Below are 24,576 nucleotides of genomic sequence, written 5' to 3' on the forward strand. Positions count from 1 at the left end.
GTGGTAGGGAGAACCAGTCAGGCACAGGACAAAGCATATTGACCATAATGACTATCACATGACTGGGAAACATTGTGAAGGTCACAATTGCAGGCATTGGTTGTACAGTTATTTTTTTCAGCACCATCATAATTTTGAACGTCATTGACCAAGGCAGCTGATACGTATGGGGGCCCTACACTACATAATAAAATAAGCTTACTTATCTTACTCTCGAAACTCTTCTTTTTCTCTACCCGCCTATGTAACACTCACCCAATTATTTCTTGGCCCAGTTCCCTGCGTAGTCGTCGTCCAGTTCCATAATAAGGTTTGATCATGTAATTGCCATTTTCATCCAGACGGAATCGCAGGGAGGTCCTTAAAATGGCACTCAGCTTCTGCAGGAAGATGGTGCTGGTGCGGAGCAGTTCATCGGGGTGCAGCAGCACGGTGATGATTAGAATACCCTCTGCCAAGTGCTCAGGCACCTCCCGGGCACAATCCAGACCATCCCAGCCACACTCTTCTTTATTGCAGCCTTGGTCACAATGCCCATCAGCAAAGTGATCCGAGCAATATTTCTCATAAATAGGGCTGTCCAAAAAAAAAGAGAGAGATGGGAATGTATCATTTGCACTAGAACAAATTCTATAGTAACACAAAATGTCTTCTTCATGGATAAAGAAACATAGAAGAGCTACAGGGAATACCTTTCCAAATGCACCACAAATCAACTGAGTCACCAGGATTACAATTTTGAGACAGCTCACCCTCCCCCAAAATAAAGGTATCTAGAATAAAGATATCTAGAATAACAACAACAACATTTGTGTTCTGAACAAAGTCTCAGTGTCTCATTCAGTTAATCTGGCAGAAAAAGAAGGAGACATACTCCGACTTCTAATAAGTACAAGGGAAATATGACCTACAGTTTCCCCTCCAAAGAAGCAGGCAGGACTCACTTGCAGGTGCGCTCACGATTCTTGCAGTCAAAGTTGTCATAAAGACACTCAACGGTGTTGCAGAGTTCATCGCACTGACTATTGTTGAAGTACTGCCAGCATTGAGGGCTCTCACACTGCTTCCAAGGATTATCCACCAAAAGAGAACAGTCGCCTCCATCCCAGTGACAAGCTGGGCTATTGCACATCTTGTCACAATAGGAGTCCCCTGCCTTTGCAGCACACTCTTCCAATGGACAGTGGAGCTCATGGAGCAGAGGTGGCCGTGCTGTGCGTGCAGTCTTACAGTGAACGCCTGTATAGTCACTAGGACAAAGGCACTTAAAATAAGGGGCAGTGGCAATCTCATGGCAAACACCCCCGTTGTGGCAAGGTTGGTTCGCACAACTGCTATTGGCACGGAGGCGACAATCAGGTCCAGCCCACCCAGGGAGGCAGTAACACTGGGCACCCAGAGTTGAAGTCCAGCAGCTGCCACCATTGAAACAGAAGAGTTCTCGGCAAGATAACACACTGCGCTCACAATTGATGCCCGAGTAGCTCTGAAAAAAGAAGAATTAACAAGAAAGTCAGGCAAGCAAGAATTTTATCAACTGGTGGTTTAGCAACAAAATATCTCTGTTAGAGTATATCCCTTCTTGCAACTGTGATAAGAAAATCCTTTCCCACCCAAAGTTTAAGGTTTAAGAATCATATTCTTCTACCCATAATACTTTATATTTCTTTTGTAGAAACTGTAACCAGAGCTGGAACCCTTAAGTATCACAGAATTATGCAGTTGAATTGTTTCCTACTACTCCCCAAACAGAAATAGCATTCCAACCCATGATAAAATGTCAGTTTCTTCAGGTATAGCACAGGTTCAGTGTATTCAGCTTACATTAACTCTTCTTTGCCCTGCTTAATTCCTTATAATAGCCATACTCAGGGAATATACTGTGGTGTCGCACATATAGCTTTGCTCTAGGTACTCACCCGAGGGCAATGGCAGGTATATCTGAGAGGCAAGTTTACTGCTAGTTTACACTGCCCACCATTCTGACAAGGCTGAGATTCACAGGCATTCACAATGTTTTTGCAGTGGCGGCCTAAAAGGGGGGAAAATGTTATTATGCCAATGATAACTGCAAAACTTTTCAGGAGAAAACCATGAGCCTATTAAACATGACAATTTCTGTAGCTGACAGATTCTTCTTTCACATAAATGCCTATTGAGCTTTATCAACATTGAATTAGCAAGTGAGTATATTCTTTCCCAATTAAGCATAAATTACAAAAATATTCAACCAGTCAGGCACAGCTATTTTTCTCTTATTAGCTACAAAGCTTCTCTCTCCTCTCTCTCTCTCTCTCTCTCTCTCTCTCTCTCTCTCTCTCTCTCTCTCTCTCTCTCTCTCTCTCTCTCTCTCTCTTATGTGTTGCTGAGCCATAGCTCCCAAGATTTCTAAGAAACCTAGCCAATTCTAGGAATTATACTTCAACATCTGAATCCCCAGAGGTTATCTCTCTGTGATCACCATCTTATCAGATGTAGTTTGGATTCCCTATCATGAAACTGTAATGACGTCAAAACTTTGCAAAAGCTATACATTTGTGATCTTGGAAATACTCATTTAACAGAATACAAACCAAATTCAAAACTCAAGCAAATGGAAAGTGATGCTGAAATAGAATATACAATATATTCTATATATTAACCTTGTAGATAAAACTTAACCTGGAAATCCCCCACAGATCATAGAATGCAAAGCTTTCAGTTTGAAAAATGCAAATAACGTATACTTTCTTTTTACAGTCAACCAGATTAAGATAGACCAAATAGAAAAACAAATCTACCATACTTTGGGGGGGGGGGGGTTGTCCAATAAAATAAATATGTGATCATTTAAAAACAAACTTGTTCCATAAGCCTACCATGAAAGACATGAGTGGATGTGTAATACTTCATGACTCATGAAAATCCAGAGTAGTTTAGGTAAAATGTACACATTTTTACTCATCTGCTGTTTTGTTACAACAAATGATCAATTACTCAAAAGAAACAAAATGTTTCATGATACCCTCACCAGAATGCCTGAATGCTCATTTTGTGGTTTTTGAAGTGGAGTCAACAAGTGGTGACTTTTCAAAAAAATTTCATACAATTTTAATGCTTTTTCCTGGTAACATTTATTTCAGCCTGTCTCCTCTGCTCACCACTGCAGCCCACATTCTTCTTTGCCTCTTGAATCCATCGCATTCACATTATCGGCACTCACTCACCTGTGTAGCCTGGCTTGCAGATGCACTGGTAGTCACGGGCTTCTTGAATGCAGTCAAGGGTGTTGCGTGGATGGCAGGGATTGGACTGACATTCATTTATATCTCCCTCACAACGCTCGCCTGTAAAGCCCGGTGGGCAGTTGCAATGGTAACCACCCACTCTGTCCATACATGTTCCATTGTTCAGGCATTTGGGGACACGGCTATTAGGATTCGAGGCACAATCATCCTCATTTATTTCACACAAGACACCTATAGAGACAAACAAGAAACAATCATTCCAAAGGTTCTAATACTACATACCCCAAACATATCCCCACTTCTTGAACTGCTTGTGAAAGGAAAAGTCACAAGCTGTTCAACAAGCTGTTGGAAAAAGCCCAGTTCCGAGGTTGACCTGTTTCAAATGAGCTCATATTCTCTATCAAGTGATTCAAGAAAAAAAATCCACATAAGTAAATGAAAATCAGAGCTGCACTGGTTAAATCTAAAATATGTCCCTCTGGTTGTCTTATGCTTTCCGCCTAAGAATACCAATAATGTTTCCCACATGACAAAAGGTGCTATAATCCCATTCCACAAAAAAGCCATGTGCTTACCTAGTGTTCCTGGTGGGCAGGAACAAATGTAGCGACCAGTGAGGTCAATGCAAGTCCCACCATTCTGGCATGGGTGTGACTGACATTCATCAATATCAAATTCACAGTTTTTCCCCTCAAAGCCTAGAGGACACTAAAAAAGAGGAAAAGAAGAGGTAAAGATAATAAGACAAGAAAGTATTCTTAAAAACATACTTTCAGAGTACCTCTTATCCATTTTTCATTAAATCAAGAATACTGAATAAGGCTTAGAATTTTTTAAACAATTCCAATATATACACAGAATACAGATAAGTTTGTCTTACAACATTAGAATTAACAGAGCAGAACAAAAATATATCATCCGCATTCATATAATCATAAAAATGGTGCAAAATGGGCTATTTTTAAAAGCAAGTAGTGATATATCAATTGTGAAGAAGAGAGAATTTGTAGTTGCTGAATGTGTTGTGAAAGGTGTACAAGACAGAATTATCTTATTTCCATTAGAAAATACAAAAGTCAGATTTTGCAATGAAGAGGTTTTGCATTGAGAAAAGACAATTGCATTTCAGTTACACAGATCTTCTTAATCATCCATTCTAAAAAATATTATGGGACAATCTTTGACACCATGGGATCCCCGATTTGCTGTTCATTATAGTATTAAAGAACTGGCAAGCATAGATTTAAATCTGATTGGGCGCTTATATGACGAGACACACGAAGGCCACATTCATGTATCATTTTGGAAAGACAACGATTTAGCACAGAGATAAGGATTACACTCAACAGGGAGTGGGGTGGAGGCAAGGTGGCAAAAAAGTTAAGGCTGCACGTCAAACATGTGAGCAGAATAGTAGTTGGGAGGGGAGCTTAAGTTATTTGTCTTTTTAACTGTGATTTGTCTATTTAAGGCTAAGTGAGGAACCATTTCTCACATATCTTCCCTTTAAAATAATGAGAACCTATTAGTTTTCAATAATCACGTTCAGAATCTTCCCATGTTTGCCTGCCTGGTTTACCATAGTATATATGAACAGAAAGGCACACGCCATTCCTTTTATACTTATGGTAGATTGTAGGAAAACTCTTAAACACCTCCCTGCCTGCCTGCCTGGCTGCCTGCTATGGGACATTTGCCTATAGTTGGCAGCTACATTTCAATGTATTTACCTGATTCAGACAGTAATGTAAATGCAATCATTCTCCAGACCCAATCATAATGCAGAAATAACTAAATAAATGTAAGAGCTTTATTTGGAAGAGATGAATATGGTCTTTTTTATTATCTAAAGCCCTTCTATCATTTAATCTGACAGGCTAGCTACAACATTCTTACCACAGGAAAATATGTTGAGGTGCAACGGTTTAAGAAAAGATGAGTGTTGAATGCTGATAGACACTGCCACCCAAGTACTGAATGGTCAAATAGAGGTGGAGAATTTTTAAATCTCCAGATTTTCTTAAATTCTAATTCTTCCCTATCCAGCCAGGGTAATAACTGTATTTGTTTCTACTTTGCAAAATGAACTTGACTGTATACAAATAGTTTCTACTTGCTTAGTGAAATCTGAAATATCGTTGAAGGAGTTTGATCTGGCTCATGGTTGCAACAAAAATTCAAGAAACAATGTTAAGTATTTTACTGTTCACGTGCCCCGAATTAAGGGATTACAGGGTCGTAAAAAGGGAGTTATTCAATGCTGATAAGGAATCATCAAATATGCATAAATTTTGCACTGCATGTTGGAGGAACAACAACAGCAGAAAACAACTGCGGTATTTTATGAAGAAATGTACTCAACACGGGCAACACAGATCACGGGGAGATAGTTCTTTTTTATCTTGTTTTACATTAATTGGAAAAATAAGGTATAGGGTTTCACCAGTTCCTTAGCTCCCAATCTTCCCCAACATCCCCCCCGTGCAACATTATGGCCTCCAACGCTTCCTTTGCGAAGCAGCACTGTTCCTAGAACATAAGCTAGGTTCTCTGGCCAATATGGTTAGCTAGGCCTTCCTCACCTCACAGGCATAACCTCCCACAAAACTACGGCAGGTGCCCCCATTCCGACATAGGCTGTGCTGGCAGTGATTGACCTCACTCTCACAGTAGCTGCCAGTGTAGCTCTTCTTGCAAATACAGTAGTGAGTATTGCCAGCATCCACACAACGGCCTCCATAATGGCACACTTGTTCCTTGGTCACACCTATGCCGAGGTAAAAGAGAATTATTCACTTCGTGCTCTCAACATATCATCTGTACTCTTTTCTAAAAGAACGAACAGAATTAGTTCTGTTAGAACAAACACTGTGAAGAAAAACAAAACAAGTGTACATAATCAAGGTTATTTATGTTCCAAGCCCTTTGAAAATAGCTGGAATTTCTTCTATTCTAAGTTCAATTTTCTAGAGGAAGAACATACTTTTCTAGTGTTTCTGAAATTTGATTCTAATTTCTCTTTAAAGGATCTATTTACAGTTCTCATTGGCATCATTTGATGGAAATTGAATATATGTTTATAAAATAAATGAAATAATTAAGGCAGATTTAAAATGTGAAAGAGTATATAATATACTTCATACAGCTAGAGCAAGAGCTTTCAATTGTTTTCAGGCTATATAATGATTTAGATATGCAAAATGCAAAAATGATTTAGAAAAATTATTGAAACCCCTGGCCGGAAGACACAAAGCCTTAGTGACAGAAAATTGGCTGTGTCTGAGTAAACATTTGCCCCTAAATCTTTCACAGAACCCATCGAAAAGTAAACATAATAAACATCCTCTCCGACTAAATAACTGAAACATCTGCTAATGCTGAATCGATTATTGTATCAAATAACATTAGCAATATTTACACTCTCCTTGGAAAACACAGAAAATAAAATTTCACGAATGCTAAATATTTGATGGTCACTCCTAGGAATTGCAGTTGGGAGATTAATTGGTGGTTGAGTGGATTTAAAGACATTGTCGCTGTGAACACAAGTAGCAGGGTCGAAGAGGAACAGTTAACGTCTCTTTACAGATGGAGGAGACCTCAAGCAGCAAGACCCTTACCTCGGTTCCTTGCTACCACGTCACAAGAAACATTTGGGATGTCACAGTAACGGCCAGTCCAGCCTCCAGGGCAATCACAGGATAAAGTAGCACCCGACTGTACACAGTGCCCACCATTTTGACAGGGGGAACGGCTACACAAATCCAGAAGGTTCTGGAAGGGCAAAACAACGCAAGAGTATGTGACAAAATATTGTGGCCTTGCCAATGTGAAACCCTCATCTTTCCTTTGTATTGAGCTACTGAGGTATATACCCTCCAGTCTAAGATTTTCTTGTAGATAGATGCCTTGCTCCCCTTAGATAAACTCTAAAGATGTAAATTATTTGCATCCCCTTTACCTGAGGCTTGGAGAAAATTACCTGGCACTGAGGACCTGTATAGCCCTGAGGACAGGTGCAACGATAGGACTGCACACCATCATGGCACACCCCACCGTTGAGACAGGGCTGTGACTGGCACTCATCAATCTCATGCTGGCAGTGGGTGCCTGTGAAGCCAGCACGACAGTGGCAGGTGTATGAATTCACTCCATCCAAGCATGTTCCACCATTGAAGCAAGAGCTACCAGAAGACAAACAGAGAAGTACAAAATGAAGGAGAGACCAGCGACACTTTCTAGCCTGAGTTTCCTCTAGCAGAGATGTAACTTCCTCTAGGCTAAATATGTTGGCAAACAAATATCTAAAAGAAGAATTTCTATTCTTGCTGAAAAATGAAACAGTAAGAAAAGCCAATCTGTTCTCCAGCACGCTACAGAAGGGCCTGCGATTAATCTTTCCTCTTGCTCAATAGTTAGGTTCAGTTTGCCTGCGACAGACAGGCAATGGAATATTATAGGTAAATCTTCCTACACTTTAGCATCCAATGCTTCCTCCATTTGGACTATATGGTCTAGGACAGGGGTAGGCAACCTCGGCTCTTTTATGACTCATGGACTTCAACTCCCAGAATTCCTGAGTCAGCTGACTCAGGAATTCTGGGAGTTGAAGTCCATGAGTCATAAAAGAGCCGAGGTTGCCTACCCCTGGTCTAGGAGCAGATAATCCAAAGGGACAAAGTTAGAGAATTCAGTTCAAGAGGAGCTTGTATATAAAATGATCTACAGTACTTCTCCATTTGAAAACTAGTGGGGGGGAAAATAACTTTCTGCCGTTTGCACTATATATCCATCCACGTATTGAGAGCTATGACAGCAGAGATAAGGTTTCATAAGCCCCTTCAACTGAATGCACGAAGCATGATGTTCCATAGAGAGAAATGTGGGTACGTACTTGGTACGTGATACAAAACTCCAAAATAATTCTCACCGCTCTGCTATTTAGCTTTGGTGATATAAAGAGAGTTCTAGGGGCCGTACTGCACGCTGAACTGTTCAGCAACCTGAACGACCAGGGAGCTTGTGAGCAAGACATGAGATGCTGAACCCGTAGAAGAGGGGTTCCCAACCAGGCGGTGCAAAAACCTGGCTTTTCAAAATTATAGTGTATATGCCTAATTCGTTGCCATTATTTCGAACTTTTGTCAGGGGTGCGAGAATATATCAGAAGCGTTCTAGGGGTGCGGGGTATGGAAAAGGTTGGGAACCAACTGCCTTAGAACAATAATCCTGACCATCTCACCTGTCAGTGCACTCCTGCACATTGTGCTCACAGTGTAAGCCAGCCCAGCCTGGGGAACAAGTACAAGTGTAGCTGTTGACATAGTCGGTACAGGTGGCCCCATTGCGGCAGGGGTTGCTGAGGCACTCATTGGTTTCGGTTGCACAGCGCGGTCCTGTGAAACCTGGCAGGCAAGTGCATGTGAAGGAACTGATGCCATCCTGACAGGCGCCACCATTCAGGCAAGGATCTGTTGGCAGGGAGGAGAATATTCAAAAGGTTTTAGTAAGCATAAGCATTCTTTTCTTCTTCAAACAAATGACTAAATTCTGTATTTTATATATATTCTCGTGCTTTTAGCATAGTGGTGGTGAACGTATGACATGGTGGCATGCCACAGTGTTTTGGGTGACATACCAGCATTCACCAACACTCAGCAACTATTCTCAAAAGCATGCCCTATTCTCATGACTTCTGGACACTATGGAGACCATGAGAGAATCAGTTGTGCTCTTGTGCCCCCTCTGGACCCTCAGAAAATCATGTGAGAAACAGGGCATGCTTTCACATGATATTCGGGGGCTGTACAAGAATGGGCTATGCTCTCGTGTGGCTTTTGGAGGCTGCAGTGGTCGTGCAAGAGCATTTTCCAAAGTTGTTTCAAGAATGAAGGCCTTTTGTAACCTGGAGCAGCCTTGGGTAAGCTTCAGGAAGCTCTCCAACAGAAAGGGAACAGTGTCTGAAGGTAAGTAGTGCGTGACAGATCTTGGGGAGGGCCGTAGGTCAATTACGCTGGTCCATAAGTCTTGCATGCCTTGGGGTATGGTGGAAGGCGACCTTTCTGAGTGGCAGCAATGAAGCGAGGGCTGAAGTCAATGCCCAGGCATCTACTTCAAACCCAGCCTCAGTACTGTCATCAAGTGTCACTGCTCAGAGTGGTCTAGATTGTGTGTGGGGGTGGGGTGTTGATAGAGAATTCTTTCTTTTGGTTAAGGGTGTGTGTGTGTGTGTGTGTGTGTGTGTGTGTGTGTGTGTGTGTGTGTGTGAGAGAGAGAGAGAGAGAGAGAGAGAGAGAGAGAGAGAGAGAGAGAGAGATGCCAGCAAAGTCAATTTAAGCATGTTGCAAATTTCTGACACACTGAGGCCAAAAGTTCGCCCTGATCTGGCATCATAACTACCTCTGAACTTCAGACTTAAGGATCATTTAAATATGTTTAAATCTCACTGGAAATGAATGAAGGCGTTCCAGGTCTGGTTTCAGAATTAGTCAGAATTACTTTTAAGAAAAACAGTTGAACAAAGGCCTTGAGACTCTAGTTTGTCAAGACAACAGTAAGACAGGAATCTCAGGTCAGAAATAATATCTTGTCTCTGAAAAAGTAACCCAGCACAAACTCTTTAGTTCCAATCAGATTCTTCCTTGTTTTTCCATATATTCAATAAACCTACTAGGTGTGCAATCATCAATATCCATCTCGCAGTTGATGCCAGTGTAGCCAGGGCGGCAGGCACATCTGTAGCTGCCGAGTGTGTTGGTGCAAGTGCCCCTGTTTCGACATGGGTTCTGGTCACATTCATTAATGTCAATGTGGCATTGCTGCCCTATAGGGAGAGAACAAAATGTATACAGTTATTTTAAAGTGCTTAATGCTTTAATTTCTTTATCGTGTCTCCACTTAGAGGCATTCAAAATACAATACTCCGAAAGCGATGGGGAAAAAGGACACATGGTCGTAATACCTTGCCAGCCTGGTCCACAACTGCATGTAAACCCTTCATAATCAGGTGTATGGTCACAAACGCCATTGTTCTCACATGGGTTAGGGAAGCAAGGAGCCAAAACATTCTCACAGTTCCGTCCTGGGAAAAGAATAAAAAGCCTGTCAAGAGTATGCAGGTATTCACCGGCCCAAAATGAGAATATCTAGAGTTGCAAGACTCCCAAGTAGAACACAAATGAAACTCCATATAACAGATGTTTAGCCATGAAGTGCCATGAATGGGAATTTTCTTTCATGCATATAACATTAAAAAAGATGTATTTATTATTATTTGTTCAACCAAACTAATAGTCTTCTATGGGAAAGCATATCTTGATACATCTCAAGTATTCAAGCTATAACTGACTGCTGCTTACAAAAAAGTCGTTCTCCTTATAGACAATGGATGCTGTTGTAATTTAAAGTGAAATCCAAAATAGAATTGCACAACTGTCACAGGTACATATTGGACAGTGTGAATGACCTTTGCCCGTTGTGAGAATTCACTCAGCTTCCTCCCCTCCAGATGTTCTTATGCTATTATCTGACATCAATATGTAAACAAGGCAGATACCAAGAAGACTAAGGCAAGATTACAGCCTGTTTTTTCCTCACTCTGTTTTATATCTACCCATACACATTCCCACTTTTTAGGCTTTTGTTTGGAAACATTATCTATTTCAAAGTTGTATTTCAAGAACATCACGGAATGGCCATAATGCATTATGTCTATGGCTGAGATTTTTACACAATTAATACCAGAGCTATTATGACTATATCATGAAATAAAAAAAGTACAGGTTATGAATATGAGCCATGATCCTCCAGCTTCCAATCTAGGACTCAGTATCAATTATTTTTTGTCCATTTGCAATATTGATATAAGCAATTTCCAGTGGACAGGCTGGAACAAGGATTATGTTAACCCCAAAGAAGCATCCAGTCCACCAGCAAACTCTTATCGCAAAGAACTTTCTACTCACCAGTGTAAGGCAAGTCACACAGACAAGTATAACTTGCAATGCCATCAATACAGGTGCCCTGGTTGAGGCAAGGGCTAGAAGCACAGTCGTTTATATTGATCTGGCAATAAGTTCCTGAAGAGAAAATGATAATCACATCAATCCCATGAATTAAAACTTAAAAAGAAACCAGTGCCATCATCCAACCCCGTCATGCAGAATTTGAGGAAAGGGAAAATCAGTGTCCTGGTAGAATTCTTTAGGGAACAGCATGGGCAAGGTAAGCACAGCAAGTTAAGCATACCCTGGAAGCCTTCTTTGCATTTACAACGATAGCCATTGACATAATCTGTGCAGGTGCCATAATGCTGACACGGATTGGATTCGCACTCATTGTGGTTCACATCACAATTGGTGCCAGCCCAGCCTGGTTCACATTTACACTGGTACCTAAAAAATAAAATAATGAAGTCAAGATTCCTTCCAAAACAGTTCACTAAGGCTGCTTGATGCAGATTTAATGTACTGCTTCCTTCACAGCTACAGACCTCTAACAGGAACAAACCCTGCCCGTTCCTGACCGATCAGGAGTTTCCTACAAAAGCAGCCATCTGGACTTGTGGCCTGGGGAAAAGCTCTCACCCATTGATGTCATCATGGCATGTGCCATGCACACAGGGGCTGCTGCTGCACTCATCCACTTCTGAATAGCAATGTGGATCGTGGAAACCCTCAGGACAAAGGCAAGAGAACCCGTCTTCACCATCCACACAGGTACCGCCATTCTTGCAAGGGTTGGATGCACATTCATTAATCTCTATATTGCATAGAGGACCTGGAAGGGGGAAAAAATGACTGCAATAAGCAATGAGATGATCAGGCTTATGGTTTTGAGGAACTATAGATCAATTCGGCTTTGCCTCCTGTACAAATTAAATTTGAACCCATAGAAAACTGCAATTATTTGGGGCCAAGTGCACCAGACCTTTAAATGGCATATTGGGGGTGGGATTAGATTCCAATACAAGTGGGTCCATGATAAGCAATAATTTGATTTGATATACTTTTAACTTAAGAACTGGTAAAAAAAAATCGTTCTCTTCATTTAATCCTTTTCCAATTCGTTACAACTGAGCAACAATTTTTAGAAAGGAGCCACAGTTTGTGCATTTCTGTCCTCCAGCCTTCTGAACACCCTAATTTCTGGCTGCAAAGCCAAGTACTTATAACCTGTAAGCAGAATTTTGTTGTTGTTAGTTGCGAAGTCGTGTCCGGCCCATCACGACCCCATGGACAATGTTCCTCCAGGCCTAAGAGGTCCTCTACCATCTTATCTGTGGTATAATCCAATTTTGCTGATTTTATAACTAACGTCTCCTTTCCTTTCTTGCCCCAGCTCCCCCAAACATAACCCGTCGCCCAGCCATCACCTGTGAAGCCAGGTTTGCAGATGCAATCGTAACGATTGATGCCGTCGTGGCAGTTCCCATAGTCACAAGGATTGCTGGCACAGTCATCAAAGTTTATCTCGCAGTTAGCACCTTGAAGGAAAGGACATATTATGAATCTCAGAAAGGCAGTAGTTCACCCCTCCCTTCACCAGGCTCCATGATGGCTGGATTTGTCTTGACTGAATGACAGGTGTAGGTGATGTGGTACGCTAGCATGAGTAAGCAAGGTTCTTGAAACATCATTTAAGGGTGCTGCCTGCAAGTGTTAAAAACGGTAAAGTGACTGCTCAACGGTTCTGTCCCTTAAGAGAGAGCTTGAACCCAGGCAAGGAAAAGGGAACAGTTTTTTGTAGATAAGAAAAAGGTTCCTACCTGAGGTCCCTGGCTGACAGTGGCAGAGGTACTTATTTACTAGGTCAATACATTTGCCCCCATGCTGACAGGGATTACTATGGCACTCGTTGATCTGGTTCTCACAGCGATACCCAGTGTAACCAGCCACACACATACAGGTGAAGCTGGCAATGCCATCTACACAAGTGCCATGGTGACAAGGATCTGGGGAGCAGTCATCTATGTTCTTTTCACACAAAACCCCTTCGAAACCTATTAAAAAAAACAACCCAGAAGATAGCATTAGCATGGATTACAGTAACTTCCTGGAGAAATTCCCCTAACGTTAATTTTCGGAAGTGAAAAGTCAAACCAAGCTATTGATTAAAAAGAGACCAAGTCTCATCTTCCAGTTAACTTAGTGTTACTTTGAGGTATGTGTGAACTGAAATTTAGACACTGAACAAAAGATGGGCCATTTCTATCATAGCAAAGAATAATAAAAGTCTGGCCCCAATTACAAGAGTTAAGGAGGAAGAATTAGGTACCATCTTCCACTATAGGGAAATACTACTATTTCCCTGGAAAAAAATATAATATACACTTTTAGTTTGAAAAACATTTTATCATTCTTTTTCCACTGATTCAAGACCCAATACCAAAGATAGAAATAAACTGTGCCTGAATCAAGTGTTAGCAACTATTACTTCAAACTCTTCCTTCACACACACACACACAAAAAAACCCTTTCTGATGAAGAGATATGTTATGGGGAAAGAACTTGTATCATGCACACAATAAGTAGAAAACAACGTGGGAGAAATTTATTTCTCCCTGTGTTAGTATTCCATAAACCCTTGAATTCATTATTAAATCTCATCAACTTCTGCAGTAAACAATCACCTTCTGTACAACGGCATTCATAAGCATTGGGCCTATCCACGCACTTGGCACCATTTTGGCATGGTGTGCTGGCACACTCATCAATGTCTATTTGGCACATAGAACCCGAGAAGCCTGAATGCAGAAGGAAAAATGTGTCAAACAAAACAGAAAAACCAATGAAATAGCAATGGAACCACAGGTTCTACTTCAAATAGTACATCCCAACAACAATTCACAAAAATAGTGCTTCCAGTTTGCTATTCACTCTGATAAAAAATTTACATATCTGTATCATATTTCACAGGTTTGTTGAACGCAGAGGTGACAGGAGTTTGATTTTATTCCTTACGGTATTGACCTTTGATTTTGGTTTTAATCTTATTGTTTTAAACCATATATAGAGTTTTGGGAACCAGGAAATTTAGAAATGTAGTGAAGACTGTATTTAATGGACTTCAGTGTGAAAGACCTCATATTCAATGAACTAATGTTCCACATCAGTTAATATTATTTGTATCTTCATGCAAATTACCTAAATTTGTCACAGATAACAAAATTTACTTTATAAAGCACTGCAACACCATGCACATGTGCAATAATAATTCTGGTAAATCCAATATGATCTTGGGAAGTATGGAAGTACTACCTGAATGGCTACTTCTGCTTTCTCAGTGGCTATGTAGGGGAAATCCTATATAAACAGCCCACTGCCATTAGGAGAAATAAAAAGCATTACAAGCATGGCTCAGGGTCAGTATATGCCAATTCTAAGAGAGTCTCCAAATGGCTGGAGCTAGATCAACCCTGTATAAACTGACAGTCTGAACAGAAAAAATACAGGCAGTAATAGAAAAAGTTTGGCACTGTAAAATACAGCTTAGTCACACAACTCAGCCTTACCACCAGAGGCCTATAACAAGAGCTCTTAATGTCTCTCTCCCTTCTCTCCACAGGGGGCTTTGCAGTGTCTACCCCACATGTAAATTGGGTTCAGGGGCCTGAGCGACAGGCTAGGGAAACAAAGATCCCATTGTCCAAGCTCCCACATAGCATGCTAGAGGCCTGTCTGCCAATCAACCCTAAAAACAACTAAATGGAGCATAGTACCTCCACCCAGTTGTAGCAGAAAAGCTGGGCAAGTCCTGGGGAAGAGGCTGATCCTGCCATAAAATTACAGTGGTAGTAGCTCAGACACTGACCCAAAATTCTTCAGATAGGCTGTTTGCTCAGCAATGGATACCTATGCAGTCTGTACAATGGGTAAGTAGATAAGAAATGTCACCGGGATGGCGGGGGGAGGGGGGGGAAGAGTATGAATTCAAGAGAAATTGCAGCACAGCTCTAAAACAAAGCAGTGCATATTGTTAAGTTCTCAAACGTTACGAGGAGAAAAAACTAAGCTTCTTATGAAAAAGGATTGCAGTTCCCCAATCTTCTAAATGTTAGGGCCTGTCACACTTCAAATACACTCACAGAACATACATGTGGTGTCAGGTAAGAAGAAGCCAGGTGGAAAAATGGTTTCTAGATACAGAATCTGTAATGTTATGCAGAAAAATAAGCCACTCTCATTTTTTTTCCAAGTGGAAATGAGAGGTAGTGTTCCTGATTGGCAAAGTTCCATACTTACCTGAGGGACAGGTGCAACTGAACCCATTGACCATATCCTTGCAGACACCCCCATTGACACAGGGATTGCTTTCACACTCATTGATATTTATTTCACAGTAGGTACCACTGAAACCTGCAATCACAAAGAATAATTTCTACTGTGAACTCTATACCTCACCAAATTTCTCCCCCTCCCCTCTCTCTCTCTGTTTAACAACCACAGTGTTTACTTTAACAAGCATCATAAAAAGGTTGTAAAGTCAGGCCAGTCATGTGGGTGCCTTGATTGAAGATTCTTATGACTTATGGAAATTCAGAGATCCATATGATCACAAGTCTGGCGCTATGTGTACAAAGACAGCTTTAATATTTGTAAGAATTATTGTTCCACTGGTCAGAAACAATTTTCTTCTGAAAAGTCCAATCTTGATTATTTCTCTCTAATTCCAATATTTCAGTACATTAACTCATTAACCTTTCGGGCATAGCAGCCAACTGCATGTAGTACATCCTTACTGTTTCAACTGATGAATTGAGCACATTTCTAATATAACATTATTATTAAATCCCATCTTTTTATAGATATAATTGAAGGTAGCTAACATACCCATTATTCCTGCCTATTTTTCCAGCAACAATCCTGGGAGGTTGAATATTTAATCTTAAATGAGATAATCTGCTAATCCAATAGGACAGGCAATATAATACAGCGTTTCTCAGTCAATTAAATCAAATCAATAAATATTTTAAAAATTCCCAGCTTTCATTTTTAATAGAGTAAATAGCAACAGATATAATCTACATAAACCAAAGTTCTTTGGGGTCCTCAATTATTTTTAATAATATAAAGCAGGCCTGGGACCAAAATGTTTGAAAATCACTGTAATAGGATATTCATTTTCAACTAAGTTAGGTTTCCTGGAATGCTGGATTTTACATGAAGTAAGCAGAAGTCCTACTTATGTCCTTTTATGCAGGACAGCATTACAGTATACATAAGCTATAGCACATGCATTTATCATGGGGAAGATTACTGGTTGAACTCCTGATATATCTATCTATTGAAAAAGATAAGTTAGATGATACAGAAAATATTTGTTGCTAAATGTTAGATGGAAAGCTAGCTTCATCTACTTTAATATGGCAAGCTTTTTAAGGCTTCCTATTTCTTGCTATGAAAAGAAGATTGCACAGGGAAATAATACTGTTCGTGTTGGGTAATTTCTGAAGTCACTTAGGTAGTCTTAATATTCTAGTCCTCTCACTGTATCCTAATCCCAAAAGAAATGGCTACAGAATAGAGCAACACTGGGTGAGCAACATACAACATTAAAATGAAGTTTGCTATCCCCTTGCCCAAAGGCATTTGCAGCTAAGAAGACCTCCCCCTCCCCCAGGCCTGTACAAAAAACTAGCATTAACCAATGAGTGAGCAAGGAAGGAGAATGTTCCTCCCTATATGGGGTAATCGAAGCACAAAGACCAGCCAATTCTCATCACTCACTAGGCCAGCCTCACCATTAATATTCCAAGCACAAAGCTGCACTCCCAACTGTCTGTATGAACATTGTACAGATTTATGCAATACCTCAATCTTAAAGTTCTGCCACAATGGGAAATGGACAACTGTGTAGTCATCTCTCACTTTCTATGAAATGTGTTGTATGTATACTTGCTTTGATTCTAGAGACACTTCTGAAAGACTCAACCTGCTTCTTGCTCCAGTGTACAGCACAGCAATGCTATGCTAAAGAGATGGACACAGAGAGATCAATATACACACACTGACATTTCTATGAAAGGTCCCTCTTTCATAACTCTTAGCTTTTTTCATGAATGATTCTTCCTCAGCGCTTCATCTAAGTTTATGTTGGCCATCTAAATATTAAGGGATTGTGGTTGTGTGATAGTAAGAAGAAATACATTCCACAATTAGCAAGAGAGAGAGAGAGAGAGAGAAAAGGAAAACTTCAAGCTAGATAGTTAAAATCATGAGGACTGCAATTCCAATATTTCTGCTGCATCTCTTATTTTAAGAAAAACATACGGTTAAAAACTGCAGATGTACAATGGGCAAATGACACCTCATCCTAAATTAATCCCACCTGACTCCTCTCCATCAAAGGAATAAGGATAAATCAGAATTTAAGAGCCACTTCATCTTCCAGAATTAGACACATGTGAAGTGCAAAAACACAAGAATACATCACAAAGCTAGGCCTCATACCAAGCAAACAACTAGATATAAAGCAGTCAAGGTATTCTTCAATTATTTTCAGAAAGTACTTTATGTATTATACAGAGCTTCACAATAGCAGTGAATCACGTCTCTCAATTTTCTTTTTTGAAAAGAATTTGAACTAAGGAAGTAAACTACTTAAGCTCATTCAAGGAGCCCGGCTTTCTCAGAGATTTGACTCTTTTCCCTTCCTGTCAGCTGTATACTTACTCTTTTTCTTGCTTTTGAGATTATTCTCACTACCAAGGGCAGCAAACTAAGTATATAGAGCCACATTCAGGGATCCTACCTGACATGCAGATGCATGTAAACTCTCCAATACGGTCAAGGCAGGTGGCATCATTCTGGCAAGGCATGGAGAGGCATTCATTGATGTCTGTCTCACAGCGTGGACCTGTATAACCACGTCCACACTGGCACTGGAAGGAGCCTTGTGTGTTCACACATTTGCCAAAATGCTCACATGGATTAGCTCCTGCCGGTAACAAAATAACAAGTGAAAATGGTTGGCCCAAAATTATACCTGTAGAGATAACTTGAGCCTTGGTGGCGCAGTGGGCTAATGCCTCCTTAAGTAACACCAGCTGCCTGCAATTAGTGCAGTTTCGCATCCCACCAGGCTCAGGGTTGACTCAGCCTTCCATCCTTCCGAGGTAGGTAAAATGAGGACCCAGATTGTTGGGGGCAATTAAGCTGACTTTGTAATAATGCCGCTTGGGGGGTGTATGAAAGCCCTAATAAGCAGGCATATACATAGAATGAAGGCTACTGCTAAGCTTGTAAGCCGCCCTGAGTCTTCGGAGAAGGGCGGGATATAAATGGAATTAAAATAAAATAAAAATAAATAAAACTTGAGACAAAACAATTCTAAGGCATGCCAGCAGAGGTCAGTCTCTCTCAGAAAACTTTTGGGCCCTCCCATTTTTTTGAAGATACATAATTCCATTCATCATAATTCCATTCATCAGTCTTTCTTGAACACCTCTGTACAAGAAAAATGAAATTCTCACCAATGGAGCATTCATCCACATCTTGATCACAGGCTCCACCAGTAAAACCTGGTGGGCAGGTGCAAATTGCACGGCCATTCATTGGGTTGGTGTCACAAATGGCATCTTCATGGCAAGGATTACTGACACAGGCATCATCCAAGTGACAAAGGAGGCCTGAAAGAGAAAGGTCATTGCATGACAAGAAATATATATGTTAAGAAATAAGGGGGGGGACCTCACAAAGCAAGAGGAAGCAACTTTTGCATCTTCACGTTCATCATTTCTTTCCATTTCTTTTTATTCAATGTCCATATAGTATTCTCACTGCCTTTTCAAAGTTTATCTATTTATTTAATACTGATTAAAGTCTGTTGATATGATATGCATGGCAGAATCTAACTCTACCTGTCTTGCCCATAGGACATGCACAGTAGAAGGATGCCACACGATCATGGCAAGTAGCGCCATGAAAACAGACAGCTGTCTGGCAGTCATCAATGTTCTCACTACAGCTCTCTCCAGTCCAGCCATTGACACAGACACATGAATGGCCTCCATTGGTATTGAAGCAAGTGCCCCCGTTGTGGCAAGCATTGGGCTGCAGCTGGCATTCATCCACGTCCTCGGTACAGAATTGGCCTATGGTGCAGAAAAAAGGGATACTTTTAGCTAAATGTTTTCCAAAGCAGAGTTGAATCTAAACACTGTAGTTCCTCTCCTGTTCCCAGTTGTGAGGTGTCATTGCTTTTCTTTGTTCCTAGTTCACTAAGCCAGCATAAAACCTTTAGCTGAAGGACTAAAAAACAGTCTTATCCATCAAACAGGCAGATTTCCTAACTTGATAGTTAATATTTTTATAATGCCATGGGGAAAAGAAAAATAATATTACTTATAACCAGATCTTAAAAGCTGCCCAGACTTTTATTGAGCACCTTGAAATTAATCACATTCTAATTTTTGCCCTGCTTTTCAGTACCTGTCCACTCTGGAGGACACTGGCAGTTGTAGGTGTTGACACCATCCACACAAGTGCCTCCATTCATGCACATGTGGTCTGGACAGTCATCTATGTTAATTTCACAGTTGTGTCCCTCAAAACCTGAAAGGAGGGAAGAAGATAATTTAGCCTTGCGGACAATAGGAAAATTAGCTTCAGGAAAGGAAAACAAAAAAGTCTAGTATTAAAATGAAACGAGCAATTATGCATCCTTTCACGGGAGTTAATTCTATCAAGCACATACTAGAATACCTGCCAGGATAGATGACATACAGTTTAAAGTCCGGTTAGGAACTGCTGGCCAAAGAGTCTCTGAGTTATGCAGTGAAAGCCCTTCCTGCATTCCTGATCGTAAACTAGATCAAGGAGGAAGCATTAGCCAAGCCTCCCACTGCATTCTGGCTCAAACAGCCACAGCGGTGTCTGCTAACTTGCCTACCCCACCTCCCTTTAGATTGCTTCCTTCCTGCTCTGCCAAAACTCTCAATAGCTTCCCATGAGTTTCCTGACAGGAAAGCAGTGAAACACAAATTAGCAAAAGCAAATAGTTACGCTTGTGTTCCGTGTGATGCTCCCATTCCACACAACTCAATTGCATCAGACTTATTTTTTATGCTGAATCTCCCTGTCCACCACGCTCTGGAAGTTCACTCACCAGGTAAGCAAGCACACTCATAGCTGACATCTCCTGTCTGACGGCAAGTGCCCCCGTTGAGACACTGAGAAGGAGCACAAGGTGTAGAGATACTCTCACAGTGCTGTCCTGTATAACCAGCTTGACACTGACAGCGGAAGGAGCCGGGTGTATTAAGACAGGTACCACCATGCTGACAAAGGCCAGATACCCGACATTCATCTACATCATTCCGACAGTTGCGGCCTTGATAACCTGATGGGCATGTGCAATTATATCGGCCATTCCAGTTAGTACAGCGGCCACCATTGACACATGGTTTGCTGGCGCATGCATCAAACAGAGAGCAGTCCTGACCTAAACAGAAAAGGAAATACACTGTGATCATGGGAGTAATAGATGGCTTTTCCCCAAAGAGATCTACTTCCTGGTTTATACTCAGGGCTCATTCTTCCTGGAGAGCACCCAGTTGCACTGCCATCCCAGTAGACTACTTTTCTACCAAATGTCCACAGAAGCTGTTAACTCCCTATTCCATCACACTGGATATCCTCACCTCGGAAGCCCTTGGGACAGGTACATTGGTAGTGCACAGTGCCATCACGCAGGGTGCTTTCACATGAGCCCCCATTGGCACAGGGTGACTGGTGACATGGATCTTGAAACTGGCAGTGCTCTCCAATCAGACCAGGGTGGCATCTAGCATGAAAAAGAAGCTTGTTAGATTTGTATCTGGCATCTATGTCCATCATATATTGGACATATATTCTAAAGACCTACAACTAACACAGATTCACTCTAAAGTAAAGAATTCTGAAATGGTAGTGTATGAGAAATTTGTCAGAAATAGCAGCAAGGGTGATATAGAAAGCAATTCTAAAAGAGCTTACTCTCTGGAAAATGGGGAGAAAAGAAGTTATACTTGAAGCAAAGAGCCTCCAAAAAAGAACATAATTAGATAGCAGCCTCAAACTTCACCAAAAAAAGCCTACATTTAAGTTTCCACTTCCACAAGTTGCTGTGGCTATTACAATATATTCATTTATTTCCATAAAGAATTAATTCAATGAGCAATTAGGATCTCTTTTCACCAAGCTGCATATTTATTTTTTTGTGCATAAGCCACTTAAGAACTGCAAACAAGTTGGGAGCCTGCACAATAGCTTTGCTGTAAACTTTTCCTCTCCACTAAATAACACTTCTGTGAAGTCATTTTTTTCTAGCTTGCACTATCCTAGTTCACCAGTATCTGTCCTCTGCATATTTTGCTAACTGCTCACACTCACCTTTGCCAAGCTGAAAATAGATATCTTAAATATTGGCTTTGCCTCAGGTTCCAGCCAACCATTTCCTCTTACTAACAAATTCCAGGCAAATCTAAGAAAAGAACTTTTCCCATCCAGGAGAAGGTTTTGTCAGCAGAGCTCACAGCAAAAAACAATAACTGAGAAAAGTTGAAAAAAGGGCCTGGCTAAAAACTGTTCTGTATAATTGCCATACAACTTAATTTAAGGCCATTGAACATTGTCAATATATTGATCTATGCTTGAGATAGGGCTAAATGTAGTTTCTAAAATATGGTTGTAATGCCTGGTATCAGGAGCCAATACTTTTTTTTTTTGGGGGGGGGGGGGTTGAGTTTAAAAAGCTAGACAAGTGACTGGCTAGTTAAGCTAGTCAAAGAATGAAGGGTTTTACAGGGTTCAAGAATCCAAAGTATGGACTCCAGGTACTTTTTGAGAAAAAGCTGGATTCAAATTAAATAGAAAAAACTTTGGAAAGATCCTTCTTGCTCCGGAGAAGAATATTGCCAATACCTGGCAGACAAAAAAAGGGAGAGCTTTGCACTGACATATAAACATGGGTGAGATAGCTACTGTCTCCAGAAAGCAAGACGGCTTAAACTTGGCCTGGCTCACTAGAGAGAGAACCACATTAGTGAAGCATTCTTCATCCAACTTAAAACCTGGCATTAGCAGAAGCCACTTCTTTCCTACAAATTGGCTCCTTCTTCTTTTCTCAAAACTTTCCACCCACTTAGGACCAGTAAAGTAATAGCTAACGCAAAACTGGGCATTTTACACACACCCCTCCCCTCGGGGCCACAACCAGTGCATGGCTATCCGGCCCACGTGAGGTCAGTCGGAAATTAGAAATCAAATGTAAATAAATGTACATCATGCATTGCTTTGATTTTGAAGGCAACTGCTATTTTTTTCAATTTACATAGGTGCACGCATATGTGCCTACACGTCTTCACCTTAAGGCGTTGGTCCCACTGGTTCAGCCCTCCCTGTTTCTCATGTGGTTCCTCGAGAAAACTAATTGCCCATTCCTGGGCTAACCTAAGGAGTGCTAGTGGAAGCGTTAGGCAGCCCCTTTCCTAACCACAGCCATTCTGGAGTCTTTAACACAGGCCACTCAAATCCAAGGGCCAGCTCCCAGCCGCTGCCCACAGCCTGCCATTGCCATAGCAACGCAGAAAGCCTATTTGTTTTTCTGCCCAAGCCTGAACAGCACGTCCTAGGTACTGGCCAGGCCTTGCAGTCCAGAGGGTTCAGACAAGGAATGGGAAGACCAGACCAACTACAAGGCAGATCCAGTTTGTCACATGAGGCGCAGGAACCACCCACCACCCTCTTGCCAAAAATGTCAGCCACTCTGCAGAAGCTGTCGGCTGACCACGGCTTCCCAGCAGCTCAAATCTAAAGCAGATGCCATGAATCTTCTGCAAGCGAGGGCCAACAAAAAGTTTACCCAAAGCCAAAGATAGGCCTCTGACGGGGTCCAGTTGTCATGGAAACTCAGAGGGAGAAAGATAATTGAAGCCGGTCAGCGGTGGATGAGATCCATCTGAAGCATGGAGAACCTTTGCCTTGAAGACTCAGAACAGCCTGTCTGAAAATCAAGAAGGCGGCTCTACTGGAATGGAAGGGGACCTCAAACTCGACCGGGGGGGGGGGAAGAAGGGGCCAGAAAAAGACAGACACAACTTGCAGACAGGAACTGGCCAAAGGAAAAGGCATTCAGGCATCCAATATCCCTGAAGCTACATCTGGAGGAAAGCTGCCAGTAGCACTTTGGCACCTCTATGTATGTTTGTGTGTGGTCATTGTGCACTCAGGTGCCTGTATACCCATAACACTCAGGAAGTAAAAAAATAATATGAGGAAACACTGGAGTCTAGTGTATATGCTTTGTAGATTTCTGAAGAGCTGTAAAATTAACTGATAGCAGCAGTTAAGATTTAAAGGAGCCCATAACACACACTTATTGTTCTTTAAGAAACCAAATCCTTTACTAACACTTGCGTATTGATGTTGGGATGTTTCAACCCAAAAGTAAATCTATTCTGCAATAACCAGAAGTGTATCCTGTTCTGGTTAAATCCACATAGTTTGTCCATTCATCCAGAGAGGTATTGTAAACAAAAGATTATATGTACTGTATTTTTTCAGTAAGCCTTTGTCGCCAACCTTACAATAAGCTTATTTTTTTAAAACCAGTTTAGCTTCTCTTCAGTTTTCCTAAATCACAATAGCAGCTCCCTCAAGTCAACTCCCTTAGAACTCACGTCAAGATAAACTACAGTCTGCAAGACCCACCATCTTCTTTCCATAACTACTGGAGCCAGACAATTTTAAACAAAGGCATAGTACCACAAAGCTACTTCATTCTAGTTCAGTGGTGGAGAACCTTTTAGAGACCGAGTGCCCAAACTGCAACACAAAACCCACTTATTTATCGCTGGGTGCCAGGTGGGCGTGGCCCACTGGGTGGGTGTGGCTGTGGTGGTCATGGGTGAGTGTGGCCAAGGTGGGTGTGGTCACCTCAATGTTGCTCGTGGGGAGGGACACCTGTGGGGAGTGGGCAGGGTTGGGGGAGCTCCAGGAGGTCTCTGGCAGGTGGGGCGGTAGGCAGGAGACTCATCCTGTGGGGTGAGGTGAGGCAGGGTGGGGGTGCCATTGACATGGGGCAAGGCAAGGACTGGGGCGGCTGCTGCCTGACACCATCGGCCCTCGCACACAGAAGCCAGCGAGCGCATGGGGGCCGACGGTGTCCGTCAGTAGCCACAGTCTGCCGGCCCCTCGACAGGCGCACTCTGGGGCTCCGCAGCCCGTCTCCAGAAGTTCAAAGAAGCTGCCTCTGAGATGGATGGTCGGCCAACAGCTGAGGAGGTGATGCAGTGGGTCGTGCCTGGGAAAAGGCAAAGGAGAGCATGCGAGGCCAGGAGGGACGGGATGGGGGGAGGGAAACCAGC

General features: G+C 41.7%; 1 protein-coding gene across 2 annotated transcripts in view; it reads right to left on the reverse strand.

Moving 5' to 3' along the window:
* Positions 1-24,576, reverse strand: part of NOTCH3 (notch receptor 3) — a 75,407-nt gene that overhangs the window by 12,789 nt on the left and 38,042 nt on the right. For both annotated transcript variants that reach the window (XM_083356157.1, XM_083356158.1), the window contains exons 3-26: positions 20,872-21,014; positions 20,337-20,672; positions 19,661-19,783; positions 19,090-19,323; positions 18,703-18,858; positions 17,982-18,167; positions 15,473-15,586; positions 13,861-13,974; positions 12,997-13,230; positions 12,604-12,714; positions 11,816-12,008; positions 11,478-11,623; positions 11,195-11,308; positions 10,192-10,311; positions 9,901-10,053; positions 8,473-8,701; positions 7,213-7,414; positions 6,851-7,004; positions 5,813-5,997; positions 3,806-3,938; positions 3,207-3,458; positions 1,920-2,032; positions 945-1,486; positions 256-576 (exon numbers count right to left, since the gene is read on the reverse strand). In XM_083356157.1, the coding sequence (XP_083212283.1) occupies positions 256-576; positions 945-1,486; positions 1,920-2,032; positions 3,207-3,458; positions 3,806-3,938; positions 5,813-5,997; positions 6,851-7,004; positions 7,213-7,414; positions 8,473-8,701; positions 9,901-10,053; positions 10,192-10,311; positions 11,195-11,308; positions 11,478-11,623; positions 11,816-12,008; positions 12,604-12,714; positions 12,997-13,230; positions 13,861-13,974; positions 15,473-15,586; positions 17,982-18,167; positions 18,703-18,858; positions 19,090-19,323; positions 19,661-19,783; positions 20,337-20,672; positions 20,872-21,014 (4,608 nt within the window). The remainder of the gene's footprint in view (positions 1-255; positions 577-944; positions 1,487-1,919; positions 2,033-3,206; positions 3,459-3,805; positions 3,939-5,812; positions 5,998-6,850; positions 7,005-7,212; positions 7,415-8,472; positions 8,702-9,900; positions 10,054-10,191; positions 10,312-11,194; positions 11,309-11,477; positions 11,624-11,815; positions 12,009-12,603; positions 12,715-12,996; positions 13,231-13,860; positions 13,975-15,472; positions 15,587-17,981; positions 18,168-18,702; positions 18,859-19,089; positions 19,324-19,660; positions 19,784-20,336; positions 20,673-20,871; positions 21,015-24,576) is intronic.

This window comes from Vipera ursinii (assembly GCF_947247035.1).
Source record: "Vipera ursinii genome assembly, chromosome: 2".
Taxonomy (NCBI): Eukaryota; Metazoa; Chordata; class Lepidosauria; order Squamata; family Viperidae; genus Vipera; species Vipera ursinii.